This window comes from Lingula anatina, chromosome 1 (assembly GCF_051362555.1).
Source record: "Lingula anatina isolate TDL-2025a chromosome 1, LinAna3.0, whole genome shotgun sequence".
Lineage (NCBI taxonomy): Eukaryota > Metazoa > Brachiopoda > Lingulata > Lingulida > Lingulidae > Lingula > Lingula anatina.
The window spans coordinates 67,318,524-67,343,156 of NC_141767.1; the positions used below are offsets into that span (position 1 = coordinate 67,318,524).

Consider the following 24,633-nt stretch of genomic DNA (forward strand, 5'->3'; position numbering starts at 1 on the left):
GTTGTTTGCAACATTTGCAACAGCGCTTTTGTAAGGTCTCTGTACCTGCAAATCAAATCGTTAATCGTGTAAAATGCTGTAGAAATGTTACCAGATAGCATTAAACAACAGTCCTCGCCTTTTCACCAAATACATTGTACAAATAGTGCGTGAAAATAGATTTGTGGAAATATTTGCTGATGTAGGCGGGATAAGTCATATGGGTTCTTGACAGTCGTGGTCTCTTCAGTTATAATCTCCATATTCTGTGACGTTCACATTGTTGTTTCGTCTTGCTGGATTAGCAAACGAACTGGGTAGTTGGTAATAATATTGGTGTGGGTAGTGTTCTTTTGATTGCATTTCTAAACCAGAAACTTGCCAGGAATGTTCGGGACTGGTGGCCATTTTCGGTACGTGCATTAACAATGACAGAGATGGGGATGGTCGCGAGACGCTTGCGTTCTGGTTTGGTAGTCTGCTCTGTGTGACAGATGTCTTGGTTCTGCGGACGGCACTGGCGACGAGAGTGCAAATCAACTGAACAAACTCGCACACCGTGCACACGGAAACTCCAATGTAAAACCCTGCAAGGCCACCGATACTGCTCACCAAATAGGACGCCTGGGCATGAAAATGCATAAATAGCAGAATACTTTTACTTTTCATTCATCTTATTTATATAGAAATACATTCTAAAATGTTTTCAGTAAGAACCTTTTTCATATGACTTACGAGTATAATGATTTACAAATGAATATACAGAAACGATATTTCATGTAGTTATTTTGCGTTACTTACTCCCTGAGCTTCGATTTCCTCCACGTTTTCATAGTTGAGTTGTTGGAAGAAAACGTCCAAGCGCAACAAGTTTTTCCTTAAAAATTCATACACTTATCCTCAGGAGATTTTTTTTCACAAGAATATCAAACATAAAGTGGTAAATTGTCTATACATTGTGTTAAACTGACTTTTAAAACTTTTTACCTTTTGGTAGAGTATTAACCTAGTTAAAGAAGTGAAATGATGATATCCAGTTTTTAACTAGCAATTAAATGGAAAATTAAATTGTGACCATCAAACTACGTACTGCACATAGGAAGAGTCCATACTGGCCATGTCAGTGCCCCTCTCTGCATAGATTGTCGTCATCTGATCTCTCTGAAATGGTAGCAGCAAGAATACACTGTCTGTTTTTGAAAGTAAAGAAATATGTCTGTTTGCATTGTATCCTGTTTTAATAAAATATGAAAGACTGAAACGTCAATACACTTTAAATTTGTGTAAAATTAGTATATTACAGCTCACTCATGTAAAATGCACCCACGTTCACCATTAACATTCATTCATGTGGTCTGACGCTCTTGGCGCAGCTTAATTACCAGATATTGGTTTGACGGCCACGAGGACGATGATATTGTCAGCTCGTAGTTTCTGTCTCTGGAAGAAAGGGTAGAATCTTTCATCCATAACATGTATTACAATGAAATATTACTACATATATTAGGTGGGTGTACTCAAATAGTTTACCACTTTATATGTGGTTTAATTTCCAGCTGCCCCTCATACTTACAGGCACAACTGGCGACATAGCAGGGATGTATCCAAGGATTCCATTTCTCGATAAGCATCACTGACGCATTGTGCTGCAAAACATAAACGAATCAGCCCACCTTTATTAAAAAAATTATTTCCCAATAATTCAACGGAAGACTTTTAAAATTAACTGTCATCTCTTTAATCCAAAATTCTTTTTCACATGAAAAAATATATATGCATTCATATTTTATGCCCGTATATTTTATGCCCGTAATATATTGCAATCTTGTATCACTAATGCAATGCTAATATTTACCTATTGTCATGTTGTTGGCTGAATCACATATGGCCGAGTCGTTTGCCAATATTGGAAATGAGGCATAGGAACATTTACATTTAGCACTGATTCTATCTTGTGTCAAAGATTTAACGCATGCCTAAAATAGATACAAACTGAAAATGTAACTATAGTTTGAAGTTTTATAAATTTCAAAAGAAAAAAATTTACGTTCTTGTCTTCTTTGATGAAAATTCCATTGTCCGTGTACTTTTTCATATATTTCTTTAATATTTCCCATATTTCTGACTTCACGCGTGACTATCAAATAAGAGTGTCTGCACGGTCGACGGCACTGTATACTGGTGGTAATTAATTGCCTTCTTTCAAAGAAAAAAGTGAAGGAGTTACCAAATTTTGCCTTATAAAATGTCGACCAATTAAACATTTTAGATTAAATGAAACGGCCACACGATGGTCAACCTGTACAGAATATCTGTGATGCATTTTATCAGTGGTGCTATATCGAGTTCGCAGGCCTCGTGTACAGTTGCTTTTATACGGGTGCTCCAACCTTGTGATGTTCACCTGTAATATAATGTATTGACATATAAACTAAGGCCAGCGTGTAGTTCCATCAAACACATTACGAACAACGTAAACATTTGTGGGCTAGGTTTTCTCAGTTTTAACCTAAACCATTATGAAAAATGAATGATATTTTATTTTCCAAATTTCACATCTTATGCCTCATTTAATCTACTCTGTGGCCACAGGGTGCGCCAGTAGTCTGTTACAAAAGTGTTGAACACAGTAAGATTTTGTTTACTATTTTAGGGTCCCCAGATGTCAGAGGATACATTAAATCTAAGTCCAAGGCAACGCAGCAAACGGACTGGTATAAAAGGACTGGTGACAGAAAACAAACAAATAAGAACTGTTGTCCCATCTTTTCACGTTTGTATCCCTGAAATCAGTCCGAGACAAATCAGTTTGATTAGCTGTGCAATCAGTAGAATTTTGGCAGATTTTTCTTTGAAGTCCGCTTTATGAGTGTGGTTACATGAGTAGCGCGTCATCTGAATATCATTGTATGTGCAGCTGAGGATACAAAGACAGTGATTTTTGAAACGCGTTATTACGCTATTACAAATGAAGTAATAACAGAAAATAAATATAATAAAATATAATATCCAAATTTAAAATATCACAGGAATGGGAAGATTAATAAATCACTGGGGAAAAAATAAACAATCGAAATAATCATTTGACATATTTTTTATATTTCAATTTTCAATAAAAGGAATAGGCCTAATAGGTACAAAAAAAAAAAAAAAAAAAAAAAAAAAAAAAAAAAAAAAAAAAAACTAACCAAACGCATGCCAGCTGATGTGGCGAAGCCTGGCGAGACGGTGAACCCCTCGTCTTCTGGGAAAGGTACGACAGACTGGCTGTGGATCAGTACCCGCAGGCCTGCCTCGTGGGTCAACCCGCCAACGTACTCGTCCTGCTGGATATCCACGGCTAAAGATAGGCCTATAGTTCCAGATTAAGCACATATGAGATAATCATATTGGAATAAAATATCTGTAGCTCTTTTTTTGAAGAAATTATAAGTTTGGGAAATATCTGTTTGATTATCAAAACCACTACATGCAAAGTACGAATCAGAGCAGTAAATTTTCATTATCTGTACTTGGAATACCTAACTAAGTAGACTGGTACAAGTAATAATACAGGCGTACACAGGCACATTACAGTGTATCTACATGTATACTGTATATGAAAAAATTGATGTCTCACCAGACAGCGGTCCTGGTCTAAATGACGTCTGTAAAGGATGTTTCGGTAGACCTGAATTGAATGTATAGCAACTACCATACTTGTAGTTGAAGAATCTGGTGAAGTTTCTGGAAAAATTTACAAACAAAAATAATTTTTAAAAAGTGTAATGGATAGTTAATAAAACATAAGACAAAAAGGCATTAAATATGAACACGAAAATAAATGCGCGAAAATGCCTGTGGGAATTTAAACTTTTTAATGGTTGCATTAAATAGCTAATTTTCTTTATTTCTTTCCTTCTCTCTTTGCTTTTGTATGACTTGCCTGGGTGAACACTCCTTTCCATTAAAGGAACATTCGTACAACATTTCGTCCATTTTATGGCCAAGGAACGTTTTGAGATCATCAGACATATTTGCGTAAATCTGTTGGAATATCTCGGTAGTTTTTACTTTGGGTGCTTGTCCGTCATAAAACTGTGCCGATTCTATTTTATGCTGCCAGAAACTCTCTATGTCGGTAAAGTTCGAGTTAGAGGAAGAGTTGGCGCCTCTTTTGTCACGCACTTGCTGCGAACCCGACGGGGATCCAGTTGCTCCTGGCCCAGGACCTTGGTTACTCATACCATCTGCATTACCTAGGGGCGATGGACCATTTCCAGACGGACTATTTGGAGCAACGGACGGTTTAGGACCTAGAGAAGAATCTGCCGATTTGGGTGGTGCAGCGGCCGGCGGTCTTTTCTGGGTATGCAGTTCGTTCACGGCCGCTGGCATAAGTCTGATAGGCCACTTGCTTGAAAATAGGGGATCCATGCGACTGGCGTAAATCTCGTCGTTCAGAGCGTCTATTACCTTGGACACACGTATCGGGTTGAGGTTACAAATAGTGACCGCAGGAAACGTTACTTCCTTTCCGTATTCCATTCGGATATCAACGTTATAGGGATATTGATAGAAAATGATCAAAATATCGACGCACTGAACGATGAATCCAGCAAGAGAACCTAGGAAAGCTAAAATCCAGAAAATTTTCCAGTATAGAGATGGAGAGCGTTTGATGAATCCCAACCCATGGGTCGTAGTGTTTTCTGAAAATTCTTCTGCGATTTCTTTCGCGCTTTTGGTCATTTTAGTAAATTTTGTTGACTACTTATTTCTATGGCTTTAAAAGCGGAATGTCTATAGTCTATAGTGTTAAGACAGAAAATCAACCACCTATAAACAAAATAGCTGCGAGACTACACATTCTGCGCAGACAATCACGGTAACTGAGTTCCCTGCGATAATTCAGCTGCAAACAATGTACACATGATTAACATCACAAAACCATTAAAGGCATATTGTGGCCATTAGATCCGCATATAGAAAAATCCTGGAGACTTAAATACATTTTCATTCAATCGCCAAGCTGTACAAAATGTAGAGATGGCAGCAGGTGCAACAACTCTACATTTCAAGCAGTGTAGGCCCAGTCTGTTTTTTAATCACTGTTATACTTCGGATGTGTAGGGCCTATATGTAATGTAGCCTACTGATATATTCTCGACCAAAAAGGTCCGGAAACATCGTTAATTTGAATAATCATAAAGTGGCCATATCAGATAACTTGAGTTAAAGGTAGGCCTAAATATTTTAACCAAATAGCCTATCGATGGATAATGCACATATCATTCGTTCTTTTTTTTTTATGCACTGAAGATTTTCCCACTACATTAAATAGTTTTTCATTATTAAAAAAATTCATGTTCCCAAACTTTTTGGGGTAGGGTTGAGTGTATTTCAACAATATCGTATCTAAGGGGTCCAGTATTGCCAAATTGACATGTATGGTAGGCCTACTGTTTTTCATGGTAGGCCTACAAGTAACGATCGAGCAGACGACTATACTTGAAAAACTCTCAAGTAATAATTCAATCAGCCTAGATTGACAACACGAGCTGTATTCTAGTCATTTAAGAAGTCAAAACTGATCATCTAAGATTATCTATATGAAAACAATACAAGACAGCCAAGGCAGAGGGATTAATTAGTGCATTTACGTGCACAACCACTTACAATCTCATCTGATGCATTTTGAACAAAATATATCCCACCGTGCATTTCGTTAGATAGTTGTTGCACTTCCGGCAAATGCAGACAGCGTGACCTGCCCAAACAAGACGTCAACAGTGGTATATATGCACCAGGGAAATGAAAAGTAAACATTTTGTCATAAAATGACACAGTGGATAACATAGGCGTGACCAGGTGAGTCACCTGTTGACCTTTGAAGGGCTTATCTTGCAGCGTGGTTGTGCAACAACATGAAAACTACACTTCCCTTCTGATTCAGGTTGAAATGGCGTGAAACAACTAAATTTGGAACCGATTCAAAAACCGCGTGTCGGAAGCCGCAGTCAGTTTACGTCATAAGTGTACTTACCTTGTTCAAAACAAAGGATCAGGTTGATTCACTGTTTATTTTCAAGTACAAAGACAATGACACATTTATTTTTGTCTACGCAATCTCAAAGAGTTAGTCCGTCATTAGTTCAGCTTCGTACATTGTAATTGATATTACTTTTTATAAGTATTGTTTTGGATTAAGATTACTTGTCTGACGAAAAAAAGGTGTAGGATTCATTTCAAGAGATACAGAAATTTACACAGAATGGGTTAGTTCGCTTACAGTAGCGTTAACAGCAATTACAAGGTAAATGAATGGCTAGAATTGGTCTGTTTCATTAACGTCCACAAACGGCCACAAGCAAAAATGGTTGGGGTATATATTTGGCATAAGAAAGAATTTTAAGTTGTTAGACAGCTTATAATGTGACAGTCCTAATATATAGGCCTACTCATCAATAACAGTGAGAATGTGGTTGTGTCTACAGGTGTCGTTGAATGTACACAAGAACAAATTGGAAGTAGCCAACAGATATTGAATCCTCATGGTTTTCAAAATACTCGGGTAGGTATGTTTTGTATGTATTTTATAATAATACTTGTTAAATTCACATTTTTGTTACAACAATGCCATCATCTGTGAACATGTAAAATGTTGTTTTTGGGTCTTCGCTCTGCCAACAGGGAAGCATGCATGCTTCTGTTTTATAGGAACATCCACACGTAAGACAGGCTTAAATAGGTCCAATTTTAAAAGCTTTTGTCTTGTTTATTTCTTTAATTGTCATGTTACTGTGAGCTTTCATAGGCATAATATTTATTTTTTAGCTGATATCCTATTTGATGTTAAACTGTTGGCCTTCCTACTGTTATATGCCGGTAGACGTTTGTGGATGCTTGTTGGACACAACTGTCCTCTCTGTTATCGTTCAGTAGACATACATATTTAGAACAGTGTTTTCCAACTTTAAATACCTACTTATGTCAAACACACACGCACACGCACACACACACACACACTTTTAACTGATTTTCCATTGCAACCACTTTATGCTGGTTGACATTTGTGGTTGTTTGTGGTCATTAATTCTACAGATTGGGCTAGAACAGTCCATTACAATTCAGTTTATCAGAGATAACGTTAATATGATACAGTTGTTAATATAACAAAATTTCATGTTTGAAATGATAAGAACTTTGATTTAAATTTCTTGTCATTTAAAACTGTACACATTTGTACAGAATTTGAAGATAAAGTTGTTCTGTTTGGCCGGCCCTTTAAGTTCTTTAATTTATAAATATTGATCTTTAATGAGTGTCATTTGGTGCTAGAAATTGTATTTTTTGGTTACTAAAGACAATTAAACATGTATGGCTTTACTCCATGAAAGTACTAGTAGACACTTGGGTAATAATATATATGTTGTGTTCATAGAAAATGTGGTCCCATAAAGCTTAATATTTATCCATATTAAGCTTTTGATATAGACAAGTTTTACATTTTCAATTTAATTTCTTAAAGTTTGTTGGTTATTTATAGTGTTTTTCCTTTGTAGAGCAAGTGTCATAAACATGTTTTTAATCAGATATTTATATCCCATTAGTAATATTAGTCCTTCCTGAAACGTATGGTTAGATAAGGGTTGACTTGGGGGAAATTTAAACAATCATGGATTTAAAATATGAAATGTCACTCATTACCGATTATGATTAATTTCTTGGCCAGGCTAGACTAAATTGATAAGTTGGTAAATAAGGGTGAATGACCCTGATTTTGAGCGCTGGTACACATGGTTTAAGTCTCATCCCATCTCATACAGCTTCAACTGACTCCTGTGGTTCTGTCGGCTCAGCATCATATCAGCAGGTACAAGTACCAGTGCTCCTCCTAGCCTACAAGGGCCTGTACCCCCATCTCTTAGATTAGGCCACATACAATCAACTTGATCCCCCTAGATTTTGGACTGCGGGGTGCATTGACCCAACAGAGACAGAGACCCAACATAAGTTAACCAACTTTTGCTGATTTAATAAACCTTTTCAACTTCAGTTTTCTGTTTTCTTTCAGAAAAAATATTAAGATTACCAGGAAAAGTACATAAGCTGAATAACGAAACAAGGAACTAAGCCCAGTAAATATATGGAGAAGAAATGATAGAGATTGTGTCCAAGTGAAACATACATTCCAATATAATCTCACACTAATACTTGATGATGGCATCAGCAGGAGGAAGCTCTGGACCCGGTGGAGAGGGGGGACCATTTAAAAGGTTTCCGCCACCACCATCTCCAAAATTTGTGCCTAGAACTGACAATGAAGAACCGCTCACTCCCGACACAGAGGATCATGTGCAGGAACAGACTGAAGGGATTTTCAAAAATTTTATTTATCAGAGACTTCAGGATGATCAAATGAAAAATCCGGGTGATTTAGAGACACCATTTGTGCCTGAATTGACAAACTTTCACGATGCTCCTCTCAGGTATGTATGAAGACTGACATAGGAAGAATTTCCATGGAAGTATAATAATAATTGTGGAATACTTGATAACTACTACTTTCAGTATTTAAATTGCACTGTTGTTGTATTGTATTGTATGTTTGATTATAACAAGGTTGTTGTTGTTGTTGTTGTTATGCCTGTGTGTGTGTGTGCGTGTGTGTGTGTGTTTGCTTTATGATAAGAATTCACCATGTTACAAATTTCATCAAAATTTTTTTGTCATTTCATGCAACAACTTTACAGTTGTAACTTGTATCTTTATCTGGGGAAAAATAATTTCTTCCAAGCAGTTGAACAAAAATGCTACTGTTGATAACCATGATGAGATAAGCCTTATCCCTCCCACTTTTGTCCTACTGTTATTTTGCACTTCTATGAAACTACTGGGTACAGGGGTAAAATCAGAATATACACACCATTTCTAATAGTATGAGTCACATTCGTTTACCACAAGCTAACATAAGTTCATGACACTTCACACAGATACATCGGATGAACAAACAAACGGCATATCTGATAAGCCACATACACCATAGAGGTAAATAAACAGCAATGTAGCACATTCATTTTGATGTCTTGATAATCGAACTCTAGATGTAAATATAGATATCAGTAGACCTAAAATATTGGTTATTGAAATAAAAATTCACAAAACTCCAAATTACTGTAACACCATTAGGTCATTTGGAGTTTTGTGATTATTTCTTGTTGTTCATAACTCTGCTAATTGGCAAGTGGAGGAGGAGACAGAATTGTGGGAAAAATTTAAAGTATTTAGTATGCACTATGGCTCAGGTACTGTAAGCGGTTAAAGCTGAAATTTGCATGTGTCACTAGTCTAGTGTGCATATGACTTGGCAGCCCTGTATTAGTAATCATAGACCCCATTTCCAGAGATTTGATCGATCTACTTTAGATCAACCTTACTCCCTGGGGGTTCACGCTAAATAGCTGTCAGCCGAGCGGACACGAAAGTTAATTACCCCCTTACAGCTTGTAGTAGGCAGGACGGACATTTAAGCCGGATTATCTGACAGTAATCTAGTGAGACTCCCCGCGGGGATAGATCGATCTAAAAGCTCTGGGAATACAGCCTTAAAGATGTTATACCTGGTTTATATTGCAAATGTGTGTTATGCATTAGACTTCTGGGGCTTGCAGGTGGAACAAAAGTTAATTGACGTTGGATTCACTGACATGTGTTTCTGTCATAAACAGACATGCTTTGGTCACAGATCAGGTTGAATTTGTGTTTTGCAGCATCATTTTGTATTATAATTTTAGTATGTGCTGTTAACCTTCAGGCTTATTGGCCATTCAGACCACCACTTTCCTAATTATAAAATCTACTGGTCCAAATTGGAATTCAGTGGTCCAATAAAATAATTCAATGTAACTAGACATTTTCCTATTGCATTAATATTAGTAATTACAAGACCTTTATTTTGTCAAATGTATATAGAATCAACAGAATATAACAGTTACACTTAAGAAGAAAAAATCAAAGCTCCTTTGAGAACCTGTAGGGAAAAAAAAGAATGACCATATTAGACCACTAAATGCACACATTCTGAAAAATCTACAGGTCATAATAAAATTTAACTGGTGTGGGCACAGACCAGTGGCTAACTGTAATAATTGCAGACAGCAATTTATAACATTTTTGTTAATTTCACTTACAAAAAGCCCAATGAAATTCAAGCTTTTAATTTTAAATTGAAAAACAAAAGTATCTATTATGAAATGGAAGAAAGCATGAAAGTTGTTCAAATGATTGTAGTAAACACAGAAAATATCCAACCTAGAATTATTATCAAATCAAGTCTAAATGGATACTCAAAGAGTAGAAGCAACTTACTCTATGGTGTCATGCCAGGAGCTTTTGGGCAAGGGTGGGGGTGAGGAGGGCTTTCAGAAAGTGCATAACACAGGTGGTGAACCACAGCTATGTGACACACTGGAAACTGAAGCACACCTTTACAGGTAATCAGGTCTATTTTTACTAAATTGAAACTACATTTGGTCTTTTTCAGTGCCAATGCACAGATAGGCAGGCGGCTAGCACTTATAGGAGACGACATCAATAGGAAATATGAACATGAGTTCAGAGACATGATACAGGCGCTCAGGATCACTCCAGACACAGCTTATGAAGCATTTGCAGGTGTGGCCAGAAAGTAAGTAATGCGTTTTTCAGGGCAAGGTTGGTGAGAATGTCTTGAGTTTGAATTTGTGCCATGCATGCAGTGAAACTTGTCCTTTTACTCACTTATCACACAACTAAAAAGTACATGCAAATAAGATTTTGCTGATGAAAAATGAAATTTTAACCAAATCGACAACAGTTCCAAGGCATAGATATAGGTAAAAGATAGTGTAAAAGAAAAAAAAAATGATTACTTCTTGGGAGGTTGAGAAAAAGCACCAATTGTAATGTCTGTATTTTCAATCAGTTTAAGTCATCATAACCCAGGGGTCATTGGCAAAGAAAGAAAACCCACATGGTGTCTATCAGTGCTCTGTATTAGAGAGACCAAATTACTGTTAAAGTAATTGGTTTTGATGCAGTGATTACATTTGAGGACCCCCCCCCAAAAAAAAAAAAAAAATGAATTTATAATAATAATAATTATAATAATAATAAAAGTAAAAAGCAATTGTGGTCAGTGTAAAATTTAGTCTCCCAAACCTAAGAAACAAAATTTTTAATTGTAAACAGACAGCAGTAATAGAAAAGAATTACATTTCCGAAGCTAACTGCATTAATACTAGTTTTTAAATTTTTTTCATCCTGAATGAAATTTATTAACACTTCTTTGTGTAAACTAAAATAACGGGGATTTTTGAGAACAAATGCAACCTTTAAAATGTTGTAAGTCAAGTCATGTGGCGCTAATTAATCACCTTGCTTTATTTCGATACAAAAAAAAAAGGAAAGAAAAAATTATATTCTCCTATGCCATTAAATTTCAACAAAGCCACCTGTAGCTATGAGCAAGCATGTTTTATGGACTTTTCCTGTTATTGAAGTTGTGCATGTTGCCAGCATGTGTTATGACAGGTCTTCTTGCTGATCGATATATCATTTGGCTTCTTTTCAATTTACGTACTTATCAACTAGAATGATTTCTAAATCACCTGCAATAATTTATCTAATTTTAGTTCTTAATCATTGCATTGATTTTCTTTATCCTTATTTATTCTCACTATATGTTTAAACACTGGTAGTTTGAACACTTCTTAATCTTCTATATACTTTAACTTTCTTTTCAACTTTTTAAAAACTCTTTTGTGCCACTTCTTTTGTTATGCCATTTGCTTATATATATTTTGTCTTTCCTGCTTTATGATTTTTCCATTCTCACTCCTTCTTCTTCCTTCATATGAAGTGTAAGTCAAGCTGAACACAGGTGTCTTCACCATGATAGGTGAGTGTGGGGTGATATGAGGACGTGGTATTAAAAGATACTGTTATATGAATAAGAATAATTTCTTAATCATTGTATGATTGATAAAAAACCCTCTTAGCAGTTTCAGGTGTCAGTATGGTTTCCGTTGATAAAAGTTTTGATTTTTGTGTATGTGTAGTATAGTCTTAGAGGATGTCTTATAAATATTAAATATTTAGGAAAAGTGTTAAGACCAAATATACTGATTTTATATTGGAAGAAAATGTAAAAAATCACATTGCAGACCTGCAGGTTGATAATTGTCATAATTTTAACAAAAGACTCATTTTGACTTGAATAGTGATGACTAATGCCCTGAAGTAAACTTATACAATTATTTTGCTTTGTTGTGGTATACTGTGAGGGCAGTAGCCTCTCACTGTAACCACTAAATATTTAATCATTTCCTCTTTGTAAAACCCATATGATTATGTTTTGACTGAGTATCCAACAGCCCTGTCTATTTTTGATGACATATTCTCAAAAGGTCTCTGTTGTAATTTATTTTGTGCTTTGTTTTGAAAATGAAGTGTTTTCACCCCCTCCCCCCCCCAAAAAAAAAAAAAAAACAAAAAAAAAAACGAAAAAGTAACTCTGCTGTCAAAGTAACTCTTGTATACTGTTATTAGTATTTTAGAAAAAAAGTTGACTCTTTCCAACTAGGATGCTTTGAGAAAGAGGGAAAGAGGGGGAGGGTAGATAGTACATGTATAACATGGTCAGGTGGACTGGTGCACATGCTGATAAAAACATTGCTTTTGGTTGGAAACTTGATGTAATGATCAAATCATGGGTTTGTGAAAATTTGGTATAGGACCAGTAAAGATTATTTTTAAACTAAGTACTTTAACTACTAGTAAACCTGTCCAAACAAATGGCAGTTTTTCTGATCTCCCAGTATGTACTTTGTAGTGGTAAACAAATCTTGTCCTCAGTGTCCTCTCTTGATTATCTCTGTGATAGGGCATCCAATCAAAGCATTAATGATTCATGTTGTTGAAAAGTAAACTTGGGGTCAGGCGTGGGATAATTGAAGCCTGTGTACTTGGTGTTTAATGATGGGACACAATACCCTGCTATCCTGGTCAGTATTCAGAGTCTTATAATACAACCAACCTGACCAGATTATCACAGTTTTTGAGAGATGATTTTTTCTCCTGCTTGCTTACATAATGTGTATCCGTTTATAGCAGAAGACTACCAAGGTTGAAAATGTAATAAATGTTCCTTTTTCATTATGCTAGTAAAACTTAATGTTGCTATGTTGTTAAGTTAATAGAGATGCTATATCTGTGATTTTTATGGACATGCTATATATGTTATGCATGTTGTCTTATTGGGGGCTGCAATCTTACATACCTGTGTGCTTAGTGAGAACTATCATTCCATATTCCGGGTTGGACATTTTCTCGACAATGCCTAAATTTATAATCATTACAGGACAGAGTGACCTTTGTGAAGATAAGATTAATTTCTGACCATTTTTTTACCCTTAATTCAGCTTGTGTTAATAGTCAATAAAGCTATATATGAAGCATATGTTGAAGGAAGCGACAGGGGTGAGACAGCTGTGGTTAAAGTAGCTGGGGATGTTTGTAGACCAGGAAATCTCATTAGCTTAAAGGGACAAAAAATAGGATTAAAAACGCCTTTTTAGTGCATGGATTGCTTCTTTTTTAACTTATCTGAGAACAATTGCTGTGGGTAAAGCATAAAATGGCAGGTAAATGGCCTTAATCAATATCGAAAAAAAGAATCATATTCACCGTCCACTTTCGAACCCCGGGCGTCAGCCATCTTGACACAGTTTGAAATAACGCGGCTTCTCGACTCAGATACGAGATGTAAACAATGCAGACAGCATGTCGTTTCGAAGGTGAGCGTGGACGTGAAGGAGAAGAGGAATTGCTCACCGAATCTTTGCAGGTAAGCGAGTTATATTTACCAAAAGTACTTTAAAATGGGAAGATGGCAGTGGAAATCAAAATGTCTGGCAGAGGAAGTTAAAAAGCGTAGATAACTGCTAATAATTAACGTTTCCTCGTGTAACGCACTCGCAGCCAAATCACTCGCACTGGATACGTACTACTAGTTATATGAAGCGAGATAGTGCACTTTACCCCTGAGGTGTATAGTTCTGTAAAGCAGGAGGAATACCCTTTTCTGCTCAATGTGGTCATCTACCAGTACTTACAGACTAACCTCACACCATATTCTCGCAGGGGAATCCCATGAGATATACAATGTAACTCGAGTACTAGTGGGGTTAGAGGGTGTTCTTTGTACGGCACGTAACTACGTTAGTTTATTTGTAAATTTAATAATATTGTCAATGAATATGATTATAAGGAATGATTTTTTTAGCCTTTCAGAGGAGGAATTGGGTGATACACCCCTTCAAGCACGAGTGAAGAGATCAGGTATGTTAATAATTTTAGCAGTATAACATGGGCGGATCCAGGATTATTTGAAAGGGGGGGGGGGGGGTCCGCGGATGCAAAGCCGACCCCCCCCCCCCTAGTTGGCGTGGGGTCCTGGGCCTGCTTAAAACTTTGGTATTTTAGAGGGTGAACAGTGCCATTTGGTACGGTTTAGCACTTTACTGTAGTAAATTAGCTAGTCAAAATTTTAATTCCAAGTGGGGAATATTAGTGTGATTTTTTTACATCAGTTCTTTGAAACCATGTGTGATTATGTTATTTCTTCTTGTGGCCTTTATGATTTAATGCAGCTGCAGATATTTAAATTAATTTTTTTTTTTTGCCATAATCAGACTTGCTTCTTTATAATAAGCTGGTTATCATGTAGTGATCATGCCCTCTAATTTGTTGATTTTTGTTAAAGAATAGTGCTGTTATGATAATATCAATACATTTTTTCTTTATAACCATTTTATGTAATTTTACTATTACAGTGCCTCAAGTTATGTCTGGAAAACTCATACCAGGAAGCACTCCAATCTTACAATACTGCATCACTTCAATGTCGGTGTGACAAGTTGTGTAAAAGACTGCTACAAAAAATTTGCAGCGATGACCACATGATCCACCACCTTTTACCAAAACCGAGTGAACAGTTTTATATTATAATGCCCATGTACATGAATTTAAAGTGACAAGACTGAGATCAGCGAGAGCCTCAAGGCCTTTATTTTCTGTGCATTGTCAACTCTTCAATAATTTTATAATTTTGTCAAATACATCCAAAGATTCAATTCTAATGCAATACTTGAAAACTTTTTTAGAATATATATTAATGTCGAACATGTTTTTCTAAGAACTAGCCCTTTAGTAAATTAACATGTACTATCCAACTGTTATTATTAATTAACATATTGTTATGTACAAAGCATAAGCTGCAGTATCAATGAAGCATTAACTGGGTAGAGATTATGAATGAAATAAAAGTTTAAATATTGAAACATCTTTTATTTATATTTGGCAAAAATACAAGAATAAACAAAGTTTGCTACATAAGTTTGGAATTTGGCCAAATCATCTTTATTATTACCTGTCACATGTAATGAATAAGACATACACAGATTCTGTAAGCTAGAATGCATAATTATTTTCATACTCATTAATGCCATCTTCATAAATAAGCCTTCTATTCAAGCATTCACAAACTTTCACATTGTGCAGTACACATTATAGTATGATAACATTTTTGAGAGAGACTTATTAATAGCCAGGCTATCATGTTAAGAGTCTGATGTACATGCAGACCCATGAGGATTGCAGATCAACAAATTATCCCCCTCTCTGTCAGTGTATTGACTCATGTGAGCTGTCTCCATGCAAAGGGATGTGTCATAAGAAAGGACCAACCCAACTTACACAAACATAAATTGTTTCATCAGTAAGATATTCACACATACTTTTCCAAGATGTGCAGGGAATAAATAGAAAGGTATAAATATTTCTTTAAAAAATACAGGCATAGCTTCCCTGCATGAATTCTAAATAATGGCTGAGTGGAGAATTGAATACAGGCACAAGTGTTCACTCAAACCATTTTTGTAGGTCTTAAAAGAAATGACATGCAGTCATTTGCCAAATACAGAATTTTATGCTGTAACAAAGTCACAAAACTGCAACTGGTGATCTTACAAAATCTAACAACACACTGGTTTAAAATCAAGTTGAAATCACAATATGCCACCAGTACCATATTCCATAATACATTTGATGTCATTTAGATTTAAGAAGTAAATGCTGGACCAAAATGGTTTATTCTCAATATCAGGCATATGACTTAGGTTTGGGAGGAAAGACCACCTTGATTTCCAATCTGTCTGCATTATAGCATACATGTAAGTGCTAGATGGTTTGAAGTCAGCAGATTATGCTTTGTCACATTGGCAAGAAGAGTTCACTGAATATATCCTGTAAGCAGCACTCGAAAGTCAGGAAAAGTCTCTCACTATCCAACTCGTCCCCGCTTTGGACCCTCAAGAAAAGTTCATCTTTTTTTGGTGGAGAGCCATGGAGTTCCTCTTCCATGTAAAAAACTCTTCTTCAGGACATCATACTGGCAGTTGCTCATAACCTTAAGGTCTAAAAAAGCAAATCAAAATCAAAATAATAATAATTTATTAAGATTGCAACCCAGTGGGTTGAAGTTGTACATAGTGTTAAGAAAATTATAATGAAAATAAAGTGAATATTTGCTTGAATAAAACTGAGTTAAAAGACTGCTAATTGAACTTTAAAATTATTGTACTTAGGATAAAAGACAACATAATACTATTGGAAATTTAAAAGTGCATACGGAATAAAAGAGCATCAGAATCTGTCGGTCTTAAATTGCGGCACTTTGTTACTATTGTTTGATCTTAAAAGACGATTGGATTGATCAATAAAGATGTGATTCAGTTTGTCAGAGGATTCAGTTATTTTGTAAAAGAAAGTTTTGCACAGATCTCTTCGTTTATCTAAAGTACACATATGCCCGGTTCAGGGTTTCATCATAGTATAGGTCAGGGAAAATAATCTTCAAAGCACGAGTTTGGTCAGTCTCTTAGAGTTTGCATTGCTCTATAGTTAGGCTTCGTTCACATGCAATGTCTATTTTCTAAATTCTATTTTCTATTTTCGGTATGTCTTATGATCACGGTCTGTGCACTGAATATCCCGCGGCGTAATTACTGGCAGCGCGAGCCAGTTACTATAAGTCACTATAAGTAACTGGCTCTTGCTGCCAGTAATTACGCGTCGGGATATTCAGTGCACAGACCGTGATCATAAGATAGCGCGAATAGAAAATAGAATTTAGAAAATAGACATTGCATGTGAACGAAGCCTTAGTCCTGGATGCCACACAGGGCAGGTTCTAGAATTGAGTGCACAATACTTTGGTTAAGCTTAGCTCGTTTCAGTTGACGGAGGAAATAGAGTCTTGCATTATGTTTACATTATGTGTCGCCAATTTGGAAAAAAAATTGATAAAAGAGAAATCATGCACCTATATGCCTAATATATGAGGAGTGAATATCAGCTTATTAAAATTCTGCTTACTCTAAAGACATGTTTTAGTCCCATGTTGGATCATCAGGATCCTTTAATTCCCTCTTCTTCAGCATCTTCCTCCTCTTCCATCTGCACTTCTTCCAGTTCAGGCATACCATAGGAAAAAGTTACCTTGATACTGCAACCAAAAAAAAAAAAAAAAGCAACAGTACATAAAATAAGATAATCGAGTTTGAGAAAAATTATGTAAAAACATAACTGAAATAAGTATAAAACTCAACTGAAATAAGTATAAATGCCATTTTTCTCAATATGATCACCTTAAATTATCTAGACTGTCATCTTCAACTGCACTAGTATTAACTACAACTTAATTTTGAAGTTTCTTGATCACTTCATATTGGTTTAATCTCCGAAATACTGGTTGGAAGTTAAAATTGTATGATCTAAATTATTACTCTGGACTATTTAATACATTAGAGAGATGTACCAAACATAAACATGCAATATCCCCTTTCTGATTTATTTATTTTTAATGTAAAAAGGAGACAAATTGTCTTTAAAATATAAAATCAAATACTACTATTTATTTTCACTTATAGTTGACATGCCATTTAACATTGGGTTAAACTTAGATACAATAACAGCTTCTGCACATTCATTTTGGGATTTAGATGCCTAAAGAAATAGCATCTTTGTCATATGTCTTAATTACTGTGGTATGCCTAGATGTTAGAGGCACAAGAAATGTGCCCTCGGCAAGTCAAAAATTCGCCCTGGTCATTGTAATGTATATGTAATGAGACTAGTATCTCCCACCATGTCCGTTTTTATTTAAACTTTCTTTGCTCTATAAACTAACCCAAACCCTGTCAGAGTCGACATATGAGCAACACTTGCAATTTCTGTCATCGATACCACTCATATTAGTTACAATTTCATGGCATATTTTGACAGACGAGCCTGACAATCGTTAAGATATACAACGAACACACGTAAATAAACATAAATCTCTGTGCTTAATAAATATTTTCACTGGTGTCTTATCTCAAAGATTATTGTAAATGGTACTCACAAATCCAGTAAATACTTCGCGGCCAGGCCATTCTTCGTATCCATGGCCACCCAAGCAGGTTTTCATCTGCCTTCTTCCTCGCCGGTGTTTATTGTTTGCCTGTCGTACATTTGCTGATACACTGTTTTACGCATGTTTTTTGTAAAGGCTGTTTCTTTTTTCTTTTTGTTATCTGTCTTCGCTTCTTCGAAGGACTCCCAGTATAACTGAGCCTCCTGTTTCACGTTGTCCTTTCCCGGCAGCTTGAACTGGTTTTAACTAGGTCGCAATACGAGAATCTCGCGAGATCCGGAAGTCTAGAGAGCTCAATTATGAAAATGGAGGTGGTTGTTGGTAAACCTCCGCTTAAGCGGAGGTTTTCTTTTTATTGTATTTTCCAAAAATGTTACAGAGCGATGGCGAGTGCCGGGAATGATAGATTAAAGGTTGGTAAATCGCGGAAAAGTAGTGTTAACCTCGGGATAAATCAGGATAAATCAATTTTGGCGCGAAAATCCTCTTTTGTGTCCTTTTAAAAGTAACAGAATGAAAAACTGAGGAATTAAAACTGCACAATGTAGGCTGGGATGGGGAAATGGGCTGTAAAAGAGACATAATGGTAACCTGGATATATTTGCAGGCTAACACATGAGGATTTGGTTTTAATGTAATGCTCTACCATTAGGCACATTGTTTGTTACTGATAACTATGATAATTATACGCCAAAATGTAATGGAGGTATACTAACTCCTTCCTTTACAGTATTGTTCATGTGCTGTGGTTGTGTTTGGAAAGCACTCAAAACAATGACGTCACTGTAAATATTTCTGTTTCGATGCTGACCACTTAGATTAAATGTTAATAAATTAGTAATAATATCAATTGAGACTACTTAATAAGTTTTCTATGGAAAAACTTTATTCCATGATATGCTGCACGTCACCTTACCTGCATCTTATTTCTCTGAGTGTTAATTAGTACCACCAGCGTATACGCTGGCGGTACTTATGGTTTTAGTCCCGACCCGTCTCGTACAGCTCCGCCGGCTCCTGCGGCTCCGCAGTCGGGCGCCGGAAACAAGTCACCGTTACCGCTTCTCCTCCTAGACCGCCAGGACCTGTGTCCCCATCTCTTGGATTTAGGTCACATATAATCTCAACTTGAACACCCTGTTTTTTTTGTCTCTGTCGGTGCATTGGCCTGGGCGTGACACTTGTTGAAACGCACCCTTGTCAAAATTTTTGAAAATTCAAGGCTAAATATCTCCCAAACCAAAGGAATTATGGGAAAAATTACTACAGAAGTCTGACCAAAAGTCATATGTGGAGATCCCAAATATGCCCTTTGATTTGACTTTTGACCTTTTTTTCAAGGTCAAACAAGCCAAAATTTTCTAAAAAAGGGAATTTTCTGCAAAAAAATATTTGTTTGTGCTATTTTTTGGAAACTACACAGATCTAAGCTATCCTGTTACAGTGAGGGGTTACAATTGGGGACTCCTTTCATCTTTGGGAGTTTGGGGTCAATCGGTGCATTTTCACGGGAGAAGCAGCCATTAGATATCGAAACTGAAAACTTGCCTTTATTCTGGAATGGTAAATGCCAGAGACCTTTTGTTCATCGCACTGTGTAGAACTTGTCAAGTGCAATACTGGAGGTGGTGTCCATTTTTTTGTTTTCGATATGGTTTAGGCATTGCGCTATATCAAAAATATCAACATCGCAATATTCAGTGGGGAAAATGTTAAATATTCCAAAACTGGCAGAGATACGCCCATAGTTACTATTGAACTTGAATAGGAAGTTATATACAAGTAATCTAACTGTGACCTTTAAATTGACCTTTGACCTACTTTTCACCATGAACTAAACTTTGCAAATTTTCCAGCCCTTATATCTCCAAAACTGGCAGAGATACACCCATAGTTACTGTTGAACTTGAATAGGAAGTCATATACTGGCATTCTTATTGTGACCTTGAAATTGACCTTAGACATACTTTTCAACATGAACTGAACTTTGCAAATTTTCTATCCCTTATATCTCGAAAACTGGCAGAGATAGGTCCAAAGTTACTATTGAACTTGAATAGGAAGTCATATACTGGCAATCTTACTGTGACCTTGAAATTGACCTTTGACCTACTATTTATGATGAACTGCACTTTGCATGTTTCCTGGCCTTCATATCTCCAACATTGGCAAAGAAATGCCCATAGCTACTATTAAACTTATATAGGAAGTCATATACTGTGACCTTGAAATTGACCTTTGATCTACTTTTTTACCTCAAACTGAACTCTGCATATTTTCTTGCCCTTAATATCTTCAAAACTAGCAGAGATCTGCCCAGTGTTGTCCCTAGGTTTTCTCTTTTGTCAGCATTCCGGTATATGCATTACTGATAATGCATTTCAAGGAAAACCAATAGGCCTATTGTCTAGAAAATCATAGGAGTGATCAGTGTTAGGAAAATACAGGTTAATTAGGACATCTCCTTGATTGGACCATTTTAACTGTTATGTTTTTTTTTATTTTTTTTTCATATTTTGAGAACTCTTGTTTATTGCATTTTATAGAGCTTGTCAAGCACAAGACTGGTGGTGGTGTCCAATTTTTTTTTTTTGGGGGGGGGGGGGGGGGGGGGAGTCCATAAGAATGCGCTTACTCCAGCTGGTGGTACAATATCCAGAGGCGGTATTGCCTCTCTGATCCTCTAGTTATTAATTGAATGCTTAGGTTGGTCCCCTCTGCCACTAACCAGGATTAGTTATTCAAGTAAAAGTAGCGTATTTCTGTAAATCAACATGAATAAAAGATTATTAAATGTGAACTGAGGGCAGAGAGGGGACACCAATGAATATATGATGACATTGTATTTGTTTTTAGAGCAAATGATCTTCTTTGACCTTTTGACTTTAAGAATAGAAAAGTATGTTGGTTAACATGGCAGATCAATACATGAAGATTAAGTAGCTGTCAGTCACATTTAATGTTTTTGTATCAATATATCTGTAACAAATTAAACATGACATTTGTTAACTTTCATGATAGTTAGAGATATATTGAGGAATTTTGATTGAAAAGGTGGTGTTAGATTTGAATTATTTATTTCTGTCTTTATTCTGTTTGACATTACTTTTACAACACAGAACTTAATAAGTTTTGTTAATTTTTTCAGACTTTTTGTAGATGGCCGTATTAACTGGGGAAGAATAATCACACTTCTGTGCTTTGGGTACAGAATGGCCATTGAAACACTCCATAGAGGTTTCAGGAGTTTTGTTCAAAAGATCGTCCAGTTTGTCGTCAAGTTTATTGCAGTGGAAAAAATTGCCAAATGGATTGCAGAACAAGGTGGCTGGGTGAGCTGGTTTCTGTTCATTGTGATTTTTTTTTAAATAGGGATACTCTAAGGAGATAATATTTTTTCAATGTCACTAGTTTAAATATGATTAAATAATAAATCATTTTTAAAGAGACTAACTGTATTTTCTGTCTGGGCATGAAGTTTCGACCCATCGTCATAGGAGCTTGATCACATGACCAACTTCTACCTCAGTGGTTGAAATTGTGTTTAATCTCGTTGAAAAACATTTACTTTTTAAAATATTTTTATAGGGAAAACTATACTTGTGAGAAAATGAAGAATTTATTCATTTAATATTCATTATTATTTAATTTGAAGTGGGGAAGTGCTTTGTTCCTGTTAGTGATTGATTATGATATATGCTCTGTTTGTTTTCCAGGCTGCTGCCCTAAGATATGTCCCAGAGACCGTGGGGATGCCTGTATTTATGGGAATGGTGTGCATCCTGGTAACAGCAGTAGCAGCATGGTATTATTTTAAAAAGAATTGAAGTCCAGCAATAACAATTTACACATCAGTATTGACATTTAATGTATACTGGGAAGAAACTTGTTTTGTAAAGAGCATTTTTAACAGAAGAATCTGCGCAATATGACATTTGCTTGAAAAAAAAAACATATCTCATATTTGCACATTATTTCAAGTAAACGATAAAAGTGTCTAAATCTTCCTGTTTATTACATTTTGCAAGTTGACACACGTTCTGACTCTTGTTTTCTCTCTTGAACACCAAGCCAAATTCAGGGTGAATATTTAGAATATTTATTGATTTATCTCTGGAGGAGTGCATGTATCATTGACCCAATTCATCTGTCGATGTAAATGGCATCCAATATTGGCAGCCTTTATTTGATCTATATGAGAACATTTCTGGAACCTTTTATGTCATTTTTGACTGAGGCTTGAATTGCCAAATCTGAATAAATTTTGAATATAAGTGTGGCTCTGAAAAAATATTTTACATTATTATTAAATATTATATTAGATCATTATATTAGATCAGAATATAGAGTGCTGAAGCTATTTTGTTGACATAAAAAGTTTAGACACCATTTTAAATGTGCCTTCAAACACCTTACATTTTTTAATCATGAAAGGTGTTTGCTACTAATTTGATAATGTTACAGAATATGTGATAAAAAGGCTTCCCCAAAATTAAATGTCTGGAGTCATTTGTGTAATGTCAGTAAAAATTGGTATATGTATTTAACATGATGCATTCTTCTGGAATTTTTATAGGGGGTAGGGAGGGGGGATGAGAATAGATTTGTTTGATTAATCACAACTTATGCATAATACAGTTGTGCAAAAGACTTGCAATAAGAGTCTAGTTTTTACATAAAGTAGAATACAATCATTCACTGAACATTTTTTTGAGCTGTATATGGATGGTGCTGCATGGTGTTTTTAGTACAGTGGGTACAGAAATACACTCTCCCCTTTTTTGTCTCAAGAGTATAGTTATAAGTGTGACACAGTGTAGCAAATTATAAATTCAAATATATATATATATATATACATATTGTGACAAATAAGAAAAAAACTGCTGGGTATTCATTTGATCTCAGAACGAAATGTATATACTAGAATACTGTAAAATATAGTTTGTGTGTTGTCAATTGCCATTAATATCACTGTTTTCAAGGTTCAGTAAGCTTGCATGTGGTTGTGTCTTCATGGAAAGTGTTATTTTACATGATACTTGTGTTTTAAGTTATTGGACTTTTCAATGTTAAAAGGAAGTGCACTCTTTTCCCATTTAATATATAACACGAGGCAGAGCCTGTGGTATTGTTTTTAATTTTCTGTTATTTCTATCTACTATAAGATGGCTATTGACCTAAAGAATTTCTTTATTTAAGTGATATATCTTTTTAATGTCCCAAACTGTGTATTATATGCATGGAGATGTTAATCAAGGCATGATATTGCATGTTGTTTTAAATATTGACATTTTCAAAAACAATTTGCTAAAAGCGGGGCTCTTACTAATAAAATATTCTATGCAATGAAATTGATTTTTTTTCTCCCTTTTACTTTATTTCCTGCAGAATAAATATGACATAATTATGAGCAATGTGAAAGTGAGCTACAATCTTGGAAACTGGAACATTTTGGCTCACTAGTTCCTCCGTTTTTCTAAAAATTGAGGATGTGCCTTTCAACAAATTCAGGTGCAAAGTTGTAATGATGAATAGGAACTTGTCCTTCATGATATGGTCAGACATTTTTCTTCCTAATTGTTTACTGAAGTTGCTCAATTTATTTTGGTATTCAATTATTTATAATCAATTTATGAGCACAGCAACTTGAGAAATGATAGCAGTGAGTTTTGTAATTTTATTACAAACTTGTGAATATAACATTCTATTTAAAAGTATAAGAAATGTGAAAATTGCACATACACGTGTCTCGTGAAAATGTATCAGATCATTCAAATATTATTCTAGGAATTTTACTTTACACATGTGAAATGCTGATATTTATCCACCAGCTTATTGTACTAAGCATGTTTTGAAAAAGCAAATTAAGCTGGGGGAACTTTAAAAAAATCACAGATTTAATTGAAAAATTAAATTTAAAAAGTAAAATCGTTATCATTTTATCTCTGATATGTATTATAAAAATGCCTAAAACAAATTTAACATCTTTACAGACAGTGTGTCACAGATCTGGTCATTTCAAGCAGGTGGGATCATACCAATATTTCCTTACTTTTGTATTTAAAAAATCTTAACAGGTGGGTAGTTATGAACTTGAATAAATCATAATAAAAAATATATTATTTAGCTAAATATTTAACACTTAAGCAGGTATAATA

General features: G+C 35.4%; 2 protein-coding genes and 2 long non-coding RNA genes across 7 annotated transcripts; 2 read left to right on the forward strand and 2 right to left on the reverse strand.

Moving 5' to 3' along the window:
* Window positions 1-143: 143 nt before the first annotated feature.
* Window positions 144-5,688, reverse strand: LOC106181885 (acid-sensing ion channel 1C). Of its 2 annotated transcripts, none has more exons than XM_086997206.1 (10): window positions 3,905-5,688; window positions 3,599-3,705; window positions 3,168-3,319; window positions 2,279-2,383; window positions 1,835-1,955; window positions 1,553-1,625; window positions 1,362-1,419; window positions 1,070-1,140; window positions 781-856; window positions 144-603 (listed from the first exon to the last, which is right to left on the reverse strand). In XM_086997206.1, exons 1-10 carry the CDS (start codon window positions 4,708-4,710, stop codon window positions 226-228), a joined length of 1,947 nt encoding a protein of 648 aa, XP_086853332.1. In that variant the 5' UTR covers window positions 4,711-5,688; the 3' UTR covers window positions 144-225. The 2 variants fall into 2 exon arrangements, with proteins under 2 accessions (XP_086853332.1, XP_086853322.1); XM_086997196.1 differs by having other exon boundaries at window positions 3,168-3,331.
* Window positions 5,660-23,826, forward strand: LOC106156464 (bcl-2 homologous antagonist/killer). Of its 3 annotated transcripts, XM_086997385.1 has the most exons (6): window positions 5,693-5,829; window positions 6,456-6,532; window positions 8,036-8,450; window positions 10,505-10,648; window positions 21,624-21,807; window positions 22,192-23,826. In XM_086997385.1, exons 3-6 carry the CDS (start codon window positions 8,179-8,181, stop codon window positions 22,300-22,302), a joined length of 711 nt encoding a protein of 236 aa, XP_086853511.1. In that variant the 5' UTR covers window positions 5,693-5,829; window positions 6,456-6,532; window positions 8,036-8,178; the 3' UTR covers window positions 22,303-23,826. The 3 variants fall into 3 exon arrangements, with proteins under 3 accessions (XP_013387172.2, XP_086853511.1, XP_013387173.2); XM_013531718.2 differs by lacking the exon at window positions 6,456-6,532 and having other exon boundaries at window positions 5,660-5,829; XM_013531719.2 differs by lacking the exons at window positions 5,693-5,829; window positions 6,456-6,532 and adding an exon at window positions 6,110-6,274.
* Window positions 13,611-15,396, forward strand: LOC147764905 (uncharacterized). Its single transcript, XR_015331368.1, has 3 exons — window positions 13,611-13,846; window positions 14,285-14,340; window positions 14,835-15,396. It is a non-coding gene; the product is annotated as an uncharacterized LOC147764905 (long non-coding RNA).
* Window positions 15,394-18,660, reverse strand: LOC147764906 (uncharacterized). The gene is made up of 3 exons (XR_015331372.1): window positions 18,464-18,660; window positions 17,437-17,566; window positions 15,394-16,476 (listed from the first exon to the last, which is right to left on the reverse strand). It is a non-coding gene; the product is annotated as an uncharacterized LOC147764906 (long non-coding RNA).
* Window positions 23,827-24,633: the final 807 nt, after the last annotated feature.

Bases quoted from the DNA above. Each gene is read 5' to 3' on its own strand.
- LOC106181885 (XM_086997196.1), bottom strand. From the start codon at position 4,710: ATGACCAAAAGCGCGAAAGAAATCGCAGAAGAATTTTCAGAAAACACT. The intron at 1,956-2,278 runs GTTGACCATCGT...TATCTATTTTAG, and splicing joins ATCACAGATATTCTGTACAG to GCATGCGTTAAATCTTTGAC. The intron at 1,420-1,552 runs GTAAGTATGAGG...CCTTTCTTCCAG, and splicing joins CTATGTCGCCAGTTGTGCCT to AGACAGAAACTACGAGCTGA.
- LOC106156464 (XM_013531718.2), top strand. From the start codon at position 8,179: ATGATGGCATCAGCAGGAGGAAGCTCTGGACCCGGTGGAGAGGGGGGA. The intron at 8,451-10,504 runs GTATGTATGAAG...GGTCTTTTTCAG, and splicing joins TTTCACGATGCTCCTCTCAG to TGCCAATGCACAGATAGGCA. The intron at 10,649-21,623 runs GTAAGTAATGCG...TAATTTTTTCAG, and splicing joins TTTGCAGGTGTGGCCAGAAA to ACTTTTTGTAGATGGCCGTA.